Source organism: Colius striatus, chromosome Z (assembly GCF_028858725.1).
Source record: "Colius striatus isolate bColStr4 chromosome Z, bColStr4.1.hap1, whole genome shotgun sequence".
Classification (NCBI taxonomy): Eukaryota; Metazoa; Chordata; class Aves; order Coliiformes; family Coliidae; genus Colius; species Colius striatus.
The window spans coordinates 83,495,597-83,516,437 of record NC_084790.1 but is presented as its reverse complement, the minus strand read 5'-3'; the positions used below and the strand labels follow the sequence as shown (position 1 = coordinate 83,516,437).

Sequence of the window (20,841 nt, the reverse complement as noted above, 5' to 3'; positions counted from 1 at the left end):
TAATCACAATCAATTAGTCCTGGTATAACTCGCAATCCTTTCATGCTTAAACTACTTCGACCTAACACTAAACCACATGTTCCAACGGGTAAAGGGCCATATATTCCTGTTGGGATAGCTTGTACTCCCATTTCAGGTGTTAATACGAAGTGGGAGGAGGAACACAGGTCCAGTCCGGCACTATGACTGGTGGCTCGGTGGAGTTGTGAAATGGATTGTTTAGCTGGTGCTCTGAGGTTTGCACCTGCACAGGATACATCCCCTGTTTGTTTGGGTGGGCCCGGGGCAAGCCCATTGAGAAGTTTCCCGGCTGTATCAAAGAATTGCCATTCTTATCATATTTAGATCGGCATTCATTAGCCCAATGATTACCTTTTTTACATTTTGGGCATAAACCTGGATTTTTTCCTCCATTATAATTAGGAATCTTTTTATTAGGACATTGACGTACTTGATGCCCCATTTGTCCGCAATGAAAACAGCTACCAGGAGGGCCTGCAACCCTTCTGTTTTTCTTAAATTGCATTGCAGCTAAAACTTGCTCAACAGGTTTGCCCTGTTGTGCTGCGGCAGTGACTATGCCTTGAATATACCCAGAGCTAACATCAGAACATAATCTGATATAGTCATTTAATGTTGATTTATTTTTCCAAGGTCTTAATATGGATTGACAGATATTATTAGCATTTTCAAAAGCTAATTCCTTAACTAAAATCATAGCTGAATCAGTGTCTTGTATGAGTCTAGAAGAAGTTTGTAACAAACGAGATACAAAATCATGATAAGGTTCGTCTGGTCCCTGTCGGACTTTAGTTAATTCTTCCCTAGACGTTCCATGTCTAGGTAGCCCTTTCCAGGCTTTCAAACCAATTTCTCGAATAGCATCATATGTCGCAGCAGGATAAGTTAATTGTTGTGCCAGATCAACATGCGGTCCTGTGCCAGCTAACATTTCATGAGTAATTCCTTGCTGGCGAAAGTGTGGTTTTTGAGAATAATCATAACAGGAATCCATAAAATCTGTAAGCCATAACAAATATTCTCCTCCCGTTAAGGTAGCTTTAGCTAAGCCTTTCCAGTCCCATGGGGGAAGAACTTCAGCTGCAATTGTCTCTAAAATAGCAATAGTATATGGTGCAGTTGCACCATATTGAGCAGCAGCTGTTTTCAATTCTTTAAGATTCTTAAATGGAATGGATGTATAAGTAGCAATTCTAACATTGGCTTGAGTAGGGTGAGGAGCATATGTTATAGGATAAGCATGCAATATTTTTGAAAACCCACTCACATCTTCACCTTGTTGTTTAGCTTGTAGCAATGATAACTGTAAGGGTGAGTGAGGTGATATTTGATGGTATATGTCAGGAGGGGGCGGACGTCTACCAGCTTCTATTGCTGGCAAAACAACAGGTTCCTTTTTTAAAAGTGTTTGCTGTTTCTTCAATTTAAAAGGCGTATTAACAAACACTTGATCATTTTCATTATGATACTGAGCAGCTTCTTTTTCTAATTCAGCTTCCTCATCGGAGGATAATTCTTCAGATAATTCTATAGGTCTCAAGGCGCTCTTGCTTTGTTTTAACGGTCGGCATTTTTTACCTCCCGTATTTGAGTACATAAGAAAGGGATTTTTAAAATTAGATTCCTGAATATCTTTTTGTTCATTATTGATTATTGATGGATATTCAGGTGGAGCAGAGGGTTGTGAATCAGGATTAGTAAGAGCAGAAGGTTTTAAACCTGAATCCGCTGAACGAGATCGAGGACGTGTTTGTCGTTGCCATTTATCATATTCAGTATCACCTTGTAAACATTCTTTAATTAAAGTCCATAAAGGAAAAGCATCTATAGGGATCTTATCAGGGCCGTTAGCAGCATAATAGCCTTTAATGTTTTCACCGACCCTATTCCATGTTTCTAAATTAATAGTGCCTTTATTCAGAAACCAAGGACACACAGTGTCTATAAATTCTAAAAATCCACCCACCTGCTTGGTGGTTACAGATATATTTCGACTTTTTAACAATGTCTTAACCATAGCTACAAACAGCTGTCTTTCCGTACTATGTACATGTCCCATATTTTAAATTGTAAATGCTGAATATGAGGGAGCCCTACCGTTGAGTCACGAGGTTCAGTCTGGACCCCCTTGCTTTCTAAGACACCTTATAGAAAGGGCTTAGGTGCGGCTGGATCCAGACTTAGTCTCAGACTTGGTCAACGGAAAATCTAAGACAAAAAAGGGATTTTTGTTTTTATTTTACTGAGATAAATTTCTACTTTCTTATATTTTACACCTTCCTAGTAGTTCTGCCCCCCTTTATTTCCCCTTTTCCTTACCGCGGTTCTGTTGATTCGGAGGCAGCTCACCCTGGTCAAAGGCAACCGAGTTTCCCGGGTTTCGGCACCATTTGTCAGAGACCAGCTCTTTCCAGGACGATGAAGGACAGGCGGACCACTGCTCTTTGAGCAAGTGACAGTTTATTGCTTCTTCTTATGCTCTTTTTATAGTCAGTACATATCGCAAAGGTCATCAGTATAGGTTAACAAACAATATGAATACGTATATTTTCTATATGCTACAAATCAATCAAATGTTATCTACAAAATTTATGGTACTGTTTACTACATTTTTGTGATATATATTCCGTGGCTACAAGACATCTGGTGTCCTTATCATTGTTGTGTATACAGGATGTTTTTACTTAAGTTAGGGGCTTTGTTTAAGGAGCCAACCCTTTCAGGCAGGCTTCCTTAGAAAAGATTAACCCTTACCAGGCAAATCCTTTCGAGGGCCATTCTACCCTTTCAGGCAGATTGGTCTCATCAGGTTTGCAGGAGGGGCAATTCCACAATTGCCTTGATTCTCTCTGGATTAACTCTCCGTTTCCCTTCACCAATCAAATGTCCCAAACACCTCCCTCCTTTTTGGACGCATTGCAGTCTGGGGTTTGATACTCCTCGCTCGCTCTCTTCTCTACTACTCTTCTCTCTCTCCTACACCTCGCCCGCATCTCTAAGAAGATGGCGGCATTTTCTTAGCAGCCATCAGCGGGCACTGACGGGTTAAGAAATAGAGAGCGGTGGAGAAATGGATTGCTTTCTGGAGAGCTCCCTTGGATTCCTCTGCCATTCGTGGCCAGCCCAGGCAAAATCCAGCACGGAGGAAGATAGCCCAGGGGTCTCTGCCTGAAGAAAATGCACCTCCCACTGACTCGCGGGGTTTTGCCTATAAAGCTGGGCGCCCTGCACTGACTCACTGGTGGCCTCCCCTGTGGGAGGATCCATAGGGCAGATGGTTACGTATCTTTCTTAATCAATATTGCTATTCTCTTGTGCAACCAGCAGGTGCATTGCCATCCTTATGCTTTTTGCTGCTTAGGAAGAAGCCCACAGCACACGACATGAGATAGACCCACAGCTTTATTGCGTGGCACCAGGCGGCGGCTGCTGCAGGCGCAGCCGGGACAGGGCTCATGTCTTGGCACAGCCGCTCAGTAGAAGAGGGGCTGCCCGTACTCCTGTGCCAGCTGCAGCAGGCACTCGAGCAGCACCATGGCGTTGGGCCGCAGATCCGGCGGCACCTCCTGGCTGACCACGTGGCGCAGGAAGGCCACGTTTGGCTCGGCCGGGAACCAGTACGACCGCTCCAGGCGGCCGTAGGTGTTGATGAAGGCCTCGATTGCGGGCAAGTGCACCTCGGGGACGTAGCCCAGTGCCCACAGTCGCCTCATCACAAACTCATAGTTCCAGATTGCGGCCACGCTCAGATCACGGCTAGCTCCCCGCTCCGTCTCCTCGACCATCTGTGGCAGAGAGGGTACGGTCAGTACCGGCACCCGCGGGTGACCGAGCACAAGGGGGACCAGGGCGCACCGGGCCGTGGCTGCGGGCACTGTGCCCGGCTCCCCGGCTCGCAGCACCAGCCTACCTCCACGATTCCCTCGGGGATGGTGGCGGCACTGAAGCCGCGGTAGCGATCCGCGTTGGGGAAGACGCTGTGGACGATTCGGCGGTCAAGCTGGAAGGCGATCTCGCCCAGCAGCCGCTGCCATCTCGGCTGCCAGCTCTCTGCGGGAACCAGCAGCGTCAGGCACTCATCCCCAAACCAGTGTTTTCCCTCCGTTCCTCCCCCGACACCTGCCAGGGGCTTCCAGAGGCCGCCATGCCAGCCTTCCCTGTGCACAGGCTTCCAAAGGTTGCTCCCCAGCTCTCCCACGTGCCCCTGGTACAGGGCGCCCCGATGTTCTCTCCCATGATTCCGCCACCCCCCCCCCCCCCCCCGGCACTCACCTCGCCGGCTGAAGCTCGGCTCCCTAGAGAGGGTTCTGGAGTTCCAGCTCTGGTCTGTCAGTGTCAGCCCCCAGTCCAATGGGCTGGCAACAGGACAAGGTGTGGATGTTGGCAGCTGCCGCACCCACAGGCCCGAGGCCGCTACAGAGCTGCCTGCGTTCTCAGCAGAGCTGGGGAAAGAGAAGGGTCCTGGGGCTCTGTGTGGCACAGACACATAGGGGGGTGCTGAGCTGGGCCTTGCGCCACGGTAGCCGTGCTGGAACGGCTGTTGGTTCCGCCGCTCCAATTCCCGCCTCAACTCTCGGTTCCTATTCCACAGCAGCCTGGTCATGGCTCTGAGTTGTTCAAGGTAAGTGTAGAAACAGGGCCTGACGCAAGGCCAGCGCCTGCTGGGACCCGGCTCCATGGGTGCTCCTGGCACTGGCTCCTGTGCCTCCTGCAAGGGTACTGCAGGTCTGTTCACGCTCTCAGCAGAGCTGGGGAAAGGGAAGGGTCCTGGGGTTCTGTGTGGCACAGACACGTAGGCGGGTGCTGAGCTGGGCCCTGTGCCGCGGTAGCCGTGCTGGAACGGCTGTTGGTTCCGCCGCTCCAATTCCCGCCTCAGCTCCTGGTTCCTGTTCCACAGCAGATTTGTCATAGCTCTCAGCTGATGAAGGACCGTGAAGAGTCCGGGCCTGATGCCAGGCAAGTACCCGCTGGGACCTGGCTCCATGGGTGCTCCTGGTGCTGGCTCCTGTGCCTCTGGCAAGGGCACTGCAGGTCCGTGCATGCTCTCACCAGAGTTGGGGAAGGGAAAGGGTCCCGGGGCTCCGTGGGGCACAGACACATAGGGGGGTGCTGAGCTGGGCCCCACGCCATCTGCCGCACCCTGGTAGCTGCGCTGGAGCTGCTGTTGGTCCTGCCGCTCCAATTCCCACTCCAGCTCTTGCTTCTCAGCCCAGAGCGCCAGTATTTGGCGTTCCAGCTGATCAAGCTGGTTGAAGATCAATGTCTCGTTGCGAGGCAGGTGCCTGCTGGGTCCCGGCTCCATGTCCGGTCCCGGTGCTGGCTCCTGAGCCTCTGGCAAGGCCACTGCCTTGGGCGCAGGATATCAGCAGCAGGTGGGGTGTGGTCCGAGGTGATGTCACAAAGGGACTGGGTCCTCCATGGTGCTCGGACCCGGCACACGGCTCTGCAGTGCCACGGGGCCCGTCTCGGGGCACCACAGGCAAGGGGAGGCCAGAGGATGGGAAGGCTGAACCGCCTCTCGTGCAGCGTCTTGGCCTTCCCAGCATCTTCGTGTCCCGTGTCCCAGCGGCAGCTGCTCTCACAGAGTCATTGAATCATTTTGGTTGGAAAAGCCCCTCAAGCTCATCGGGTCCAAGCCTTCACCTCACACTGACAAGCCTGCCACTGAACCATTTCCCTGAGCACCTCAGCTCTACTGGTTTGGCATCCCTCCAGGGATGGGAACTCCCCCACCTGCCTCGGCAGCCCACGCCAGTCCAACAAGCCTCTTGGGGGCAAAGTTCTTCCTCATTTCCCAGCTAAGCCTCCCCTGGAGCAACCCGAGGCCACTTCCACTTGTCCTGTCATTCGTGACTGGGGAGAAGACGCCGACTCCCACCCCTAACCTCACTACAGCCTCCTGTCAGGGAGTTGCAGGGCGTGATTGTGTCTCTCCCCACCCTCTTCATCTCCAGGCTGAACATCCCCAGGTCTCTCACTTGTTTTCATTGTCACTTGTTTGCACTGTGGCCACAGTTGAGTTTGTGGGCGAGTTAAGAGAAACATTTGTTCCATGTATATTACAAACCAGCACATGAATTTTTCTTCTGCGTGTGCCAGACAGTCCCAGTGAAATTTTTTGAGAAATCACAAAATCGTTACGGGTGGACAGGACCTTGAAGATCGTCGAGTCCAAGCACTAAGCTGACACTGCCAAGCCCATCCCTAAACTAAACCATATCCCTCCGTCCTTCATCTAGATGTCTTTTCAATATCCCTAGGGACGGTGACTGCACCGCTCCTGCCTCCCTGGGCAGTCCATTACAATGTTTAACCACCCTCTTGGTGAAAAAGTTCTTCCTAATGTCCAACCTAAAGCCCCCCTGCTGCGACCCAAACCCATTTCCTCGTGTTCTTTCACTCACTACCGCAGAGAAAAGATCAACTCCCTCCTCCCTACAACTCCCCTTTAGCTACATGTAGAGGGTGGTCGTGTCTCCTCTAGGCTAAACGCCCCCAGCTCCCTCAGCTGCTATTCACACAACCTGTTCTCCAGGCCATTCCCCAGCGCTGCTGCCCGGCTCTGGACACGCTCCGGCCCCTGCGATCCTTCTTGCACTGAGAGGCCCAAAACTCGACACGGCACTCAAGGTTGAGCCTCACCAGTGCCCAGTACAGGGGAACAATCACCTCCCTGGCCCTGCAGACCACACTGTTCCTGATACAGGCCAGGATGCCCTTGTCCTTCTTAGCTAGCTGGGCACGCTGCTGGCTGATGTTCAGCCGGCTGCTGGTTAACACTCCCAGGTCCCTTTCCACGGGAAAGCTTTCCAGCCCCTGCGCCCCAAGCCTTGCTTTTGTGCCTTGCCACAGTGCTTTCCTACGGACCTGGGAGATACAGGCAAGACAACTGCGCTGAGCAGTACTGGGCTTTAAGCAGCCCCTAAAGTTTTAAGGTCTTGCACTTCAGCAAGGTATGGAGTGAACAGCACAACTATTTCAACCTCCACTTTGAGAGCACGGCTGTTTGAAGCACAGATGCAGAAATTCCGTGTGGAGAATGTGCCTGCCTTCAAGATCAGAAAAACTCCCTGGCAGACCCCCAGTCATTAGAGAGGGCCAAGAGCCATCAGCTGTACACCAAGTACGCGTTTGTTGTGCTTATCCCCTCCAGCTGTTGAAAGACAAATGGCCAAAGTCTATTCCAGCAGAAAGGATTTTAAGGGACAACCACTATTGGATGCAGGCTGGGAATGCATGCTGATGGACAGAGTTTTGTAGAGAACAGAGTAAAGAGGACAGGCACAGGCGCTCCCCTCAAATACCTCTGCACAAAGACTGAGTTCCTAGCCTTCCAACCAAAGAACTGACAAAACAGCAGAAGCAGCGGCCAAATCTGAAGGTCTGGCCTTGATCCCTGAAAAGACACTGAGGATACTGGGCCCGATCCTGCCTTATGAAGAAGGTGGTAGAAAATGTATCGGTGATTTGGCAGCAAAGGAACAAAAAGATGGCTGGGCAACAACCCCTCAGAGGCGACTAGGCCTCAAAATAAATCATAAGAAATAGGTCTAATAAGAGAGGACCCCGCCAAGGGGTCCAGCCAGGAGTTGAAAAGTGACCTAACACAGGTGAGAGCATCATCGCAGGGGTGACAAAACCAGGGATGACCTCAGGGGAATACTGGCAAATAGACTTCACCGAGCTGCTGAGAAAGGGAGCCTCTCAGTATCTCCTCGACCTGGTAGACACATGTAATGGATGGCCCTGTGGCACCGATGTGGCACGGGAAGCAGTCAAACAAGTCCTAAATCACAGCGTACCCTGCTTTGCTGTACCAGCAGGAATGTTTTCAGACAGAGGCCCTTGTTTTGTTGCAGAAGACGTTAAGAAGGTGGGAGCGCATCTGGGAGCCAAGTGGGATTTACATACGCCCAACAGACCTTAAGCTAGTGGAAAAGTAGAAGGCGTGAACCAGAGCCTTAAGTTACAGTGGAATCAAATACACCAAGAAACCTCCTTCTCTCGGTTACAAGCTTTACCAAAAGCTTTGCTAAGAGTACCAGTACAACCAGGAAGAAATTGTGTAAGCTCGTTTCAATCTGCTGGCTTTGGGCAAGACCTTCCAGGAGCTCCACAACCACGTGACCCCACCTCAACCAAGTGGACTAGGCGTTCCGGCACATCCATTTCAACCAGGAGAGTGGGTTTACGTCAAGACATGGAAGGACAAAGCCCTGAGAGCTAAGTGGCAGGGACCTTTCCGGGTCTTGTTGACTACTTCCACTGCCCTGAGAGTGGCTGAAAAAGGATCTTGGCAACATTATTCTAGAGTTCAGAGAGCTACAGCCCCGTGCACAGTCGAACAAAAATCACCACTTACCCGAAAACTTACTAAACACCCTTGAACAATTACAAGAGAGCTGGAATTCGTAAGATCCCAAAGGATTATGTGGCTGAAAAGGTGCATTTTCCTCCTTGGACTGCTTGCCGGCCTAATGAGCGGAACTGGGAGAACAATCGGCAAGTTACTGGCTTTGCTCCCCCATTACCTCAGGAGGAACAGGGTTTCCCTGGAAAGCTGTGCCTATGGAGTGGGCAGAGCGATGCCAAAACCTGCTTGCTCTGGGAGATGGGAATCAAGCTAGCGGTCGCTTGCGGGACCGTGGCACGAGAACAGTGAGCACGCGCATGAGCTTCGCAGAGTTTACCAAAGACTCCAAGCAAAATGCAGCCAAGCTATGAAAAGCAGGAAATATTGGTCCAACCGAAGCTCCACAAGGTCTGTTGTGCTCCAACCAACAAAAAGGGAATTGGCCCAACCCTCGCTGTGCTGCGAGGAGTACTTGTCAGTACTCTCTGACCCGAGAGCCATCTCCCCATCCTAACACGACGACGGAAGGCTACTCTGTGCAGTGTTTTCCCCAATGGGTGGCCTCTCTTCTCTTACGAGGCAAAATGGACTTGTAGCGTTAGAACCTACCTTCTGGATATGTGGCACAAGAGCTCCGGAATGGATTCAGCTGTAGGGGAATTCCGGTGCCGCCACTCAGAGTCCTTGAGGGACTACCTGGAGGAGAACCCCGCAGTGAGAGACGTCTTCAGCTTCCAAAAGAGCTTCCCTTAGTTTCAGGAGGAGAGAGGTTTTGGCTTCTTTTCTGCCCTTGGTGTGCCGCAGGGTCACATGGAACTAAAAGAAAGAAACCAAGCCATTTGTTAGAGTTGGAAGCCATCCATACCATTACAGCGTTGAACAGCACCAGCTATGAACTCCAACAACTTTGACTTGTCACATGACAAAAGCGCATGGCTCCAGACTTCTGCATTCATAAGACAAGAAAGTTGTACACATATAAGTCTTCGACTACCTGATTTATTGCCCGTAAATCCTGCACTCATCGATAAGTTTTGCCATCAGGCTTTTTGTCAGGCAGGATATGTGTGCCAAGCCGTGAGCCCTGTCCCGGCTGCGCCTGCAGCAGCCGCCGCCTGGCACCACACAATAAGGCTGTGGGTCAATCTCATGTCATGTGCTGTGGGTGCTGCGGTGCGTACTATAAGAGCCGCTAGCATGGCTGCTGCTGCTGCTGCTGTGTGGGGACAGCCTTGAGCCAAGCAGCGATGTCAGGGGGTGCCAGCAGTAGCGGGGGATGGGCAGCCACGCGGGAGGTGGGTGGCAATGGCAGGCAGCGGGTGGCAGAGCCGGGGTGCAAGCAGCGATACCGGGGTGCAGGCGGCAGTGCCGGGTGCTGACAGTAGCGCCGGGGCAGCGGAGATGACGACACAGCCAAGGCTGCCGTCCGTTTTCACCGGGGGAGCGGTCGGATGCAGCAGCCAGAGGCGGGACTCGGCGCCTGGGACGGCCGTGGTGCCGTGGCAGGAAAGCCCCAAGTGGAGAGGGAGTGCTGTCACCAGCCGGCAGCGTCGTACAGGAACCGGGGCGGGCCCGGGCCTCAGGGGATTGTGGCTTAACTTCTTAAGTGGCCTAGATATTAAACGCTTTGTTAAAAATCAGCATCGTTCACAAACTAAGGAAAGGTACAACACCGAAAGGCTCTCAGGACGGAGCCCTCCAATCTCCCGTCCCACGGCCACTAAACCTAACCCGTCCCACAGCCTCGCACCAGCTCCAGCCTTCCGCGCACCACAACCCCAACGCAGCTGCCCCGCCGCCTTTCCTGACAGGCCTCCCGGCCCCCGCCCCAGCTCACCGCTCTCCTGCCTCTCTCTCCGCCACACCACCGCTGGCCTCGGCCCTCGCCCGGAACCCCCCGCGCCGAGAGGCGGCCGCCCGGCCGCGCCTGGAACGGCCCGGCCCGACCTGCCCTGGCCGCACGGAAGGATACTGTCCCGGCTCCAGCGAACGCCTCGGCCGGGCCCAGCGGCCGCCTCCGCCATCTTGAAACAACCGCCACTCCCAGAGCGCCCCGCGCCGGCCCCCCAGCGCCCGCCGCCCATTGGCTGCTCGCGCCGGCTTCGCCCCGCCGCTCCCGCGGGAGAGCGGGGCATGCTGGGAGCTGTAGTCCCGCGCGGGCCGGCCGGCCCGGAGCCTGCCCTCCCGCGGAACTACCGCTCCCGCCGGGCCGCCTCGCTCGTCCCGCCTGCTGCCGGCCGGCCGAGCCAGCGGACAGAGAACTACCTCTCCCAGCGCACCTCGCGGGTGCGGCCGCGGCCGCGGCTGCGGGGTGGGAGGAAGGGCAAAAGAGGTTACGCCCCCCGCCGGGGACGCGCACACGCCCCCATCGGTCTCGCCTGCCTACCGGGGCGCTGACGGCGAGGCCAGGAGCCTGAAAGAACGGCCTCTCAGCCAAAACTTTCTCCGTGGCACTAGGATCACGAGAACTGCTGAAAGCATTTGCACGTGGAAAGGATCTCAGCATCAGCCCTTCCATCTCTCAGCAGCTTGAGGCACGGAACTGTCATTTGTGTGGCCAGAAAGCGAGACATCTCTCCCGAGCCCTGCGTACCGCTGCTACAAATTGCAGTTCGAGAACATCTTCCTATGAATTTTAAAGCCAAAAGTGTCCACGTGATCTTAACTGTGTGCAGATGTGAAGTTGCCATATCAACTTTTGGCTGGGGGGGCTGGGGGGTGTGATGTGCGCCTGCAAGACACGGCAAGAAAGGTTTGGCTCTGAAAGTCCCGTGTTTGCTGATTTGTAATTGGATCTTTTTGCTTTTCTGTCTGGATCTGTGACCACTTGTGTGGCACAACATAGCAATGCAAACCCCAGCCCACTGCAGTAACTTGTAGTCTCTACAGAGTGGATAGTCTATAGGGTGTAACTTGCAGTCTCTAGCAAAGTCCTTAGAAGGTGGGCGATTTCTCACAAGCATTGTGGACGTTCTCATTTGAGGAAAAAAGAGGCTTTTTCCCCATGGCCAGTGTGATTCATATTACGGACCTTCTATGAGTAATAGCAAGTTCCAGAAAGGCTGATTGCTCACACCTCAACTGGCATGGCAGGTGTTTGCTATTCTGGACTGCCCAGGGCAGGACCATACTTCACCATTTACAGTCTTTATTGGGTAAGAATGGAACTAGTCAGACCTTTGTAAAAGGTGCTGAGAGTTCATCTCACTGGTGTCTAAGCTTGGTGGCAAGCATAACATTGAGGGTGGGACTGTGAGGGATTCTTCGGAATAGTTAATAGGATTGGAGTCACCTGAGCTAGTTCAGCTTTATCTTCTGTCTTTTGTCTAACTCACGTGGCTCTTCATCTCTTCCCTCTAGAGGAAAAGGCAACCTATGGCAGACTTGGTTTCCTCATTAATGTTTCATGGAGCTGCCATCTCTCCCTACGCGCCTCTGCTAGAGGTGGCCTTCAGTTTACCTACAGGATACTTTTAATATAGCATTCAGGCTTTAAAGATGGAGGGTCTCTTTGTCTTCATCAGGGGTTTGGTTCAGGTCTCTTGAGAAGTTGCGGCTCTCTCGTTCGTAGACATCTTCTTTGGCTGATCCAATAGTTCATCTGTCATCCCGGCCGAGCCACTGTGCACGATGAATTAAACGTCCCTGTTGTTTTCTTTGATCACAGCAATAACAATTCCTCTGTTATTAGAATCATAGAATCATAGAATGGTAGGGGCTGGAAGGGATCTTTAGAGACCATCTAGTCCAACCCTCCCTGCAGAAGCAGGTTCACCTAGATCAGGTCACATAGGAACATGTCCAGGCGGGTCTTGAAGACCTCCAAGGAAGGAGACTCCACAACCCCTCCGGGCTGCCTGTGCCAGGGCTCCCTCACCTGAACAGTGAAATCTGAGTTGTCCCAGCAGATCCTTGCTCATCCATGGAGGCCTCCTACCTCCTTTTCCTCCTTTCTTGTGCATTGGGACACACTGATCCTGGGCTTGGAGGAAGTGGTGCTTGAAGATTGACCAGCTCTCGCTGGCCCTTCTACCATCAGGCCCTCTCTATTTGTCAGTACCAGGTCCAGCAGCACACCCTCCTTGTTGGTTCCTCGATCGTCTGCGACAGGAAGTTGTCGTCAACAGTCTGTAGGGACCTCCTTTCCTTTTCCCAGAGGATTGTTCCACTTAAAGGTAGTTAAAATTGGAGTTTTCCACAAGTTGTACTGCTTTGCTCTCCTGTCACCTGTGCTGTGGCAGCGGTTTCGGCGTCACGAAAGGCTGAACTTGAAGAGCTTTCAGCAACAGAAATTGCCTAAGTGCAGAGCAATAATATTTCTTAGTCTGAGCTCATTACTTAATAGTTTTGTAGAGCTTTTATAGAACCACGTGGACTTGGGGACAGAGTGTACCCTCAGCAGGTTCCCTGATGGCACCAAACTGCGAGGACTGGCTGATTCCCCAGAGGCTGTGCTGCCATTCAGCCGCCAAGTGCAGAGTCCTGCACCTGGGAAGGAACAACCCCATGCAGCTGGAGAGACTGGGGGTTGAGCTGCTGGAGAGCAGCTCTGCAGAGAGAGACCTGGGAGTGCTGGTGGACAATAAACTAACCATGAGCCAGCAAGGTGCCCTCGTGGCCAAGAAGGCCAATGGCATCCTGGGATGCATCAAGAAGAGTGTAGCCAACAAGACAACCTCAAGGGAGGTTCTCCTCCCCCTCTCCTCTGCCCTGGTGAGGCCTCATCTGGAGTCCTGTGCCCAGTTCTGGACTCCTCAGCTCAAGAGGGATAGATGCGCAAGGGCTCACTGTCCGAATTGAGTGACGACAGAGAAATAATTGTGCAAGTTTACGGCACAGAGCAAATGTGCATGTGCTGCCATTCAAAAGCAATCAGAGAGATGACTTGCCAGTGCTTGATGCTGGTTCATTTGAGCTTAAAAGTGCCATCCAGCTGTTCCTCTGATGTTGTTTTGCTATGAAATGTATATTTGTCAACTAAAAATGACAATAAGGAGTTTGTGCATTAAAACAGGGTTGTAGTGTTGGGGTTTTTTTCATTAATCCTGTTAGGGTGTTGTAAGTGAGGTCTAAATCTTGCATGGTATTCTAGTGCTGTGTCCGGAAAAAGGCAACTTGCACGGAAGGCATTTAAAGTGTGTAAACATACTATGGGTTTAGCGCCTTCAGACTCCTGGTGTAGCTTTTGTTTGGTTTTAATATAAAGTTAGCTGATTTTCTTTTCTTGGAGGCTGTGACTTCCATCCTTCTTAGGCAGCATATGCTTAGTCCCAATCTTGAGATATCACATGCAAAGTCAATGTTGCAGGAATTCTGATGTTCCTTGTGTGACGTGATGAGCGTTTAAAAAATTCGCTTGTTCATTTCTCTTCCAAGTCTTCCACACCGACGCTGTCTTATTCAATTCCTCAGAGAACTAATGGTTGGCTACAGTGGCTTATGGAGGACACATTGCTGCACCTGCAGGAAGAGCAAATGGTACATGATTCAGGAGCTCTATTTCAAGCAGAGGACAGCAGTGCTATTTTAAAAGGCAGCGATGAAACCTACTGTGCAATACTGTTTTCAGTCCTGAGTCACCCCTTGTTCAAGTGAAAAATGAAGTTGGTGACAAAAGTTGCGGAGAAGGGCCACGGAGGATGGATGATGGGAGTCCCGAAGAACCTGTTTTCTGCGAAGGGACTGAAGTTTGTGTGGCGTGACTGGCTGTGTAGGAGTAGGTTGAGCTGGTGGTAAGGTGATTCGGGCAAGAGACAGTGCTGAGACAAAGCTATAGGCCGGTGTTGGAACAGAAATAAATGGAGATAAGCAGTCCACAAACATAAAGGTGATGCGAGAGGAAGGTTCCTGAAAATTTGAGCAATCAAAACCCCCCTTTCTATGATGGAGCTTGGTTGGCTTTTGAAAGGAATCGAGTGATGTGTTGTCTCTGTCAGCAGGGGATTGCCCTTGATGACACAGAAGATCCCTTGTAGCACAGCAGCACTTATATCGACAGGAGGGATTTAGTCTGTTTGTACTAAGTAATGTATACATCAGCAGCTTAGTTGTAGTCGGTATTTTGTTGTGTATTATGTCCTGTGCATTCAGTCAGCTCATGAATGTGTGAGGAGTGGATGTTCCTGGTAAATATGTTTTCCTCTGTACCGGTAACGCTTTCACTAATTCATCTGAAGCTTATTTGACTACTGGGAAGTAGGCATGCTTGCCACTTGCTGCTACATGCTACATTGCTGCTTCACGGGGTTATTGATGGGGAGCAGGGGAACCTTCCCTGGCAGAAGCCTTGGCAAAAGTTCAGCTCGAGAAAGAAGAGGAACCCATAGAACTTCTAGTAGGTACAGGTGTCAGATTTTCAGCACTAAATCGGACTTTATTGCCCGTAAGTACACAAAACATCGATATTGTGGGAGCAACCGGACAGGTCGAGAAAACTTTCTTTTTGAAACCACTAAGATGCAAAAGTGGGAAGAGCGTAGGGATTGATGAATTTCTCTACCTGCCCGAAGCTCCTCGAGCACTTTTAGAATGGGATGATGTAGTGGGTCTGGGACGGTAGTGATTTTCCACAGCAGCTCCTGCAGTGCTGTGCTTACTGTTGATATCAATATTATGACTACCGTTTGCACAACATCAGGGCTGTCCCTCCAGCATTCCTTCCCCCACCTTCACCAATAGCTGTGGGTGGGCATGATCTTGGGAGGGACTATGGCCAGGACAGCTGACCCAGGCTGACCAAGGAGATATTCCATACCATATGACGTCAGCTCAGTAATATAAACTGGGGGAGAGGAGCAGGAAGGGGAGGCGAGATTCATTTCTGGCCTTCCCAAAGCAACCGCTACGCGTACCGCAGCCCTGCTTCTCGGGAGGTGGCCGGACATCGCTGCTGATGGGAAGTAGAGAGTAACAGCTTATCTGCTTCTGCTTTGCTTCCCGCGCGCGCGGCTTTGCTACTTATTTATTAAACTGCTTTTATCTCAACCCACGAGACTCCCATCTTATTTTCTCCCCTTCCCTGGCTTGCTGAGGAGGTGGGGGATAAAGCGGTGTGGTGGGCACCTGGCATCCAGCCAGGCTCAAACTACCACAGATGAACTCAAACAATCGAACGCTGAAATGAAATTGAAAGGTGGAGAAATTGATTTTTAAGTACCGGAAGAAAACCACATTGACATTTTCAGTAGAACTGCAAATTAGGAAAGAAGAAATTAGACACCAATTAAAAGACCAGGTATATCCAGCAGTACAGGCCTAAGGAGTACCAGGAAAGGCTAAAAATGCAGAATTGGTTGTTGTTAAACTCAAAGGAGGAGCACAACCTGTTACGATAAAGCAGTATCCCCCGGAACTGGAAGACGGGCGAGGACTGAAAAACATCACAAAAGAATTTCTAAGATTGGGACTGTCAATCGAATGCTTCACAGAGTAAAACACACTGTTCAACGCTGTAATGGTATGGGTGGCTCCCAACTCTAACAAATGGCTTGGTTTCTTTCTTTTAGTTCCATGTGACCCTGCGGCACACCAAGGGCAGAAAAGAAGCCAAAACCTCTCTCCTCCTGAAACTAAGGGAAGCTCTTTTGGAAGCTGAAGACGTCTCTCACTGCGGGGTTCTCCTCCACGTAGTCCCTCAAGGGCTCTGAGTGGCGGCACCGGAATTCCCCTACAGCTGAATCCATTCCGGAGCTCTTGTGCCACATATCTAGAAGGTAGGTTCTAACGCTACAAGTCCATTTTGCCTCGTAAGAGAAGAGAGGCCACCCATTGGGGAAAATACTGCACAGAGTAGCCTTCCGTCGTCGTGTTAGGACGGGGAGATTGCTCTCAGGGGTCAGAGAGTACTGACAAGTACTCCTCGCAGCACAGCGAGGGTTGGGCCAATTCCCTTTTTGTTGGTTGGAGCACAACAGACCTTGTGGAGCTTCGGTTGGACCAATATTTCCTGCTTTTCATAGCTTGGCTGCATTTTGCTTGGAGTCTTTGGTAAACTCTGTGAAGCTCATGCGCGTGCTCACTGTTCTCGTGCCACGGTCCCGCAAGCGACCGCTGGCTTGATTCCCATCTCCCAGAGCAAGCAGGTTTTGGCATCGCTCTGCCCACTCCATAGGCACAGCTTTCCAGGGAAACCCTGTTCCTCCTGAGGTAATGGGGGAGCAAAGCCAGTAACTTGCCGATTGTTCTCCCAGTTCCGCTCATTAGGCCGGCAAGCAGTCCAAGGAGGAAAATGCACCTTTTCAGCCACATAATCCTTTGGGATCTTACGAATTCCAGCTCTCTTGTAATTGTTCAAGGGTGTTTAGTAAGTTTTCGGGTAAGTGGTGATTTTTGTTCGACTGTGCACGGGGCTGTAGCTCTCTGAACTCTAGAATAATGTTGCCAAGATCCTTTTTCAGCCACTCTCAGGGCAGTGGAAGTAGTCAACAAGACCCGGAAAGGTCCCTGCCACTTAGCTCTCAGGGCTTTGTCCTTCCATGTCTTGACGTAAACCCACTCTCCTGGTTGAAATGGATGTGCCGGAACGCCTAGTCCACTTGGTTGAGGTGGGGTCACGTGGTTGTGGAGCTCCTGGAAGGTCTTGCCCAAAGCCAGCAGATTGAAACGAGCTTACACAATTTCTTCCTGGTTGTACTCGTATTCTTAGCTAAGCTTTTGGTAAAGCTTGTAACCAAGAGAAGGAGGTTTCTTGGTGTATTTGATTCCACTGTAACTGAAAGGTCTGGTTCACGCCTTCTACTTTTCCACTAGCTTGAGGTCTGTTGGGCGTATGTAAATCCCACTTGGCTCCCAGATGCGCTCCCACCTTCTTAACCACTTCTGCAACAAAACAAGGGCCTCTGTCTGAAAACATTCCTGCTGGTACAGCAAAGCAGGGTACGCTGTGATTTAGGACTTGTTTGACTGCTTCGCGTGCCACATCGGTGCCACAGGGCCATCCATTACATGTGTCTACCAGGTCGAGGAGATACTGAGAGGCTCCCTTTCTCAGTAGCTCGATGAAGTCTATTTGCCAGTATTCCCCTGAGGTCATCCCTGCAATGATGCTCTCACCTGTGTTAAGTCACTTTTCAACTCCTGGCTGGACCCCTTGGCAGGGTCATCTCTTATTAGACCTATTCATTCTGATTTCTTTTGAGGCCTCTGATGGGTTCTTGTCCAGCCGTCTTTTTGTTCCTTTGCTGCCAAATCACCGATACATTTTCTACCACCTTCTTCATAAGGCAGGATCGGGCCCAGTATCCTCGGTGTCTTTCCAGGGATCAAGGCCAGACTTTCAGATTTGGCCGCTGCTTCTGCTGTTTTGTCAGCCGTTTGCTTTGAAGGCTAGGAACTCAGTCTTTGTGCAGAGGTATTTGAGGGGAGCGCCTGTGCCTGTCTTCTTGACTCTGTTCTCTACAAAACTCTGTCCATCAGCATGCATTCCCAGCCTGCATCCGATAGTGGTTGTCCCTTTAAATCCTTTCTGCTGGAATAGACTTTGGCCATTTGTCTTTCAACAGCTGGAGGGGATAAGCACAACAAATGCGTACTTGGTGTACAGCTGATGGCTCTTGGCCCTCTCTAATGACTGGGGGTCTGCCAGGGAATTTTTCAGATCTTGAAGGCAGGCACGTTCTCCACACGGAATTTCTGCATCTGTGCTTCAAACAGCCGTGCTCTCAAAGTGGAGGTTGAAATAGCTGTGCTGTTCACTCCATACCTCGCTGAAGTGCAAGACCTTAAAACTTTAGGGGCTGCTTAAAGCCCGGTACTGCTCAGCGCAGTTGTCTTGCCTGTATCTCCCAGGTCCGTAGGAAAATACTGTGGCAAGGCACAAAAGCAAGGCTTGGAACGCAGGGGCTGGAAAGCTTTCCCGTGGAAAGGGACCTGGGAGTGTTAACCAGCAGCCAGATGAACGTCAGCCAGCAGCGTGCCCAGCTGGCCAAGAAGGACAAGGGCATCCTGGCCTGTATCAGGAACAGTGTGACCAGCAGGGCCAGGGAGGTGATTGTTCCCCTGCACTGGGCACTGGTGAGGCTCAACCTCGAGTGCTGTGTCCAGTTCTGGGCCCCTCAGTGCAAGAAGGAACGCAGGGGCCGGAGCGTGTCCAGAGCCGGGCAGCAGCGCTGGGGAAGGGTCTGGAGAACAGGTTGTGTGAAGAGCAGCTGAGGGAGCTGGGGGCGTTTAGCCTAGAGGAGACACGACCACTCTCTACAAGTAGCTAAAGGGGAGTTGTAGGGAGGTGGGGGTTGATGAAGGACGGAGGGATATGGTTTAGTTTAGGGATGGGCTTGGCAGGGTCAGCTTAGTGCTTGGACTCGACGATCTTCAAGGTCCTGTCCAACCGTAACGATTTTGTGATTTCTCTGAAAACTTCACTGGGACCGTCTGGCAGACGCAGAAGAAAAATTCATGTGTTGGTTTGTAATAGACATGGAAAAAATGTTTCTCTTAACTCGCCCACGAACTCAACTGTGGCCACAGTGCAAACAAGTGACAGTCAAAACAAGTGAGAGACCTGGGGATGTTCAGCCTGGAGAAGAAGAGCCTTGGGTTGCTTCAGGGGAGGCTTAGCTGGGAAATGAGGAAGAACTTTGCCCCTGAGAGGCTTGTTGGACTGGCGTGGGCTGCCCAGGCAGGTGGGGGAGTCCCCATCCCTGGAGGGATGCCAAAGCAGTAGAGCTGAGGTGCTGAGGGAAATGGCTCAGTGGCAGGCTTGTCAGTGTAAGGTGAGGGCTTGGACTCGATGAGCTCGAGGGGCTCTTCCGACCAAAATGATTCCATGACTCTGTGAGAGCAGCCGCCGCTGGGACACGGGGCCCGGAGCTGCTGGGACGGCCAAGACGCAGCACAAGAGGCGGTGCAGCCTTCCCATCCTCTGGCCTCCCCTTGCCTGTGGTGCCCCTGAGACGGGCCCCGTGGCACTGCCGGCGCGTGTGCCGGGTCCCAGAACCATGGAGAACCCAGTCCCTTTGTGACATCACCTCGGACCACACCCCACCTGCTGCTGATATCCTGCGCCCAAGGCACTGGCCTTGCCAGAGGCACAGGAGCCAGCACCAGGAGCGGCCATGGAGCCGGGACCCAGCGGGCACTTGCCTGGCGTCAGGCCCGGACTCTTCACGGTCTTTGACCAGCTGAGAGATATGACAAATCTGCTGTTTAATAGGAACCAAGAGCTGAGACGGGAATTGGAGCGGCAGGACCAACAGCCGTTCCAGCACGGCTACCGCGGCGCAGGTCCCAGCTCAGCACCCCCTTATGTGTCTGTGCCACACAGAGCCCCGCGATCCTTCCCCAGCTCAGGTGAGAGCGCAGGCAGCTCTGTAGCGGCCTCGGGCCTGTGGGTGCCGCAGCTGCCAACATCCACACCTCGTCCTGTTGCCCGCCCTTCGGACTGGGGGCTGACACTGACAGAGCAGAGCTGGACCTCCGGAACCCCCTCTTGGGAGCCAAGCTTCAGCCGGCGAGGTGAGTGCGCGGGGGTGGTGGAATCATGGGAGATAACAGCGGGGCGCCCTGTGCCGGGGGCACGCGGGAGAGGTGGGGAGCAACCTTTGGTAGCCTGTGCACAGGCAAGGCTGGCACGGCAGCCTCTGGAAGCCCCTGGCAGGTGTCGGGGGAGGAATGGAGGGAAAACACAGGTTTGGGGATGAGTGCCTGACGCTGCTGGTTCCCGCAGAGAGCTGGCAGCCGAGATGGCAGCGGCTGCTGGGCGAGATCGCCTTCCAGCTTGACCGCCGAATCGTCCACAGAGTCTTCCCCAACGCCGATCGCTACCGCGGCTGCAGTGCCGCCACCATCCCCGAGGGAATCGTGGAGGTAGGCTGGTGCTGCGAGCCGGGGAGCCGGGCACAGTGCCCGCAGCCACGGCCCGGTGCGCCCTGGTCCCCCTTGTGCTCGGTCACCCGCGGGTGCCGGTACTGACCGTACCCTCTCTGCCACAGATGGTCGAGGAGACGGAGCGGGGAGCTAGCCGTGATCTGAGCGTGGCCGCAATCTGGAACTATGAGTTTGTGATGAGGCGACTGTGGGCACTGGGCTACGTCCCCGAGGTGCACTTGCCCGCAATCGAGGCCTTCATCAACACCTACGGCCGCCTGGAGCGGTCGTACTGGTTCCCGGCCGAGCCAAACGTGGCCTTCCTGCGCCACGTGGTCAGCCAGGAGGTGCCGCCGGATCTGCGGCCCAACGCCATGGTGCTGCTCGAGTGCCTGCTGCAGCTGGCACAGGAAGATGGGCAGCCCCTCTTCTGCTACTGAGCGGCTGTGCCGAGCCGTGAGCCCTGTCCCGGCTGCGTCTGCAGCAGCCGCCGCCTGGCGCCCCGCAATAAAGCTGTGGGTCAACCTCCTGTCGTGTGCTGTGGGTGCTGTGGTGGGCCCCACAAGAGTCGCTGGCATGGCTGCTGCTGCTGCTGCTGTACGGGGACAGCCCTGAGCCAAGCAGCGATGTCTGGGGGTGCGAGCAGTACCAGGGGATGGGCAGCG

General features: G+C 52.6%; 1 protein-coding gene across 1 annotated transcript; it reads left to right on the top strand.

The window, feature by feature from the left end:
* The first annotated feature begins 18,814 nt into the window (after nt 1-18,814).
* LOC133628895 (speriolin-like) lies at nt 18,815-20,616 on the top strand. The gene is made up of 3 exons (XM_062018857.1): nt 18,815-19,825; nt 20,037-20,176; nt 20,302-20,616. Exons 1-3 carry the CDS (start codon nt 19,426-19,428, stop codon nt 20,614-20,616), a joined length of 855 nt encoding a protein of 284 aa, XP_061874841.1. The 5' UTR covers nt 18,815-19,425.
* The last annotated feature ends 225 nt before the right edge of the window (nt 20,617-20,841 follow it).

What these genes read in the sequence shown, in the direction of transcription:
- LOC133628895 (XM_062018857.1), top strand. Translation starts at nt 19,426, where the DNA reads ATGGAGCCGGGACCCAGCGGGCACTTGCCTGGCGTCAGGCCCGGACTC. An exon ending in GCCAAGCTTCAGCCGGCGAG is followed by an intron (nt 19,826 to 20,036) that starts GTGAGTGCGCGG and finishes TGGTTCCCGCAG; the next exon opens with AGAGCTGGCAGCCGAGATGG. An exon ending in TCCCCGAGGGAATCGTGGAG is followed by an intron (nt 20,177 to 20,301) that starts GTAGGCTGGTGC and finishes TCTCTGCCACAG; the next exon opens with ATGGTCGAGGAGACGGAGCG.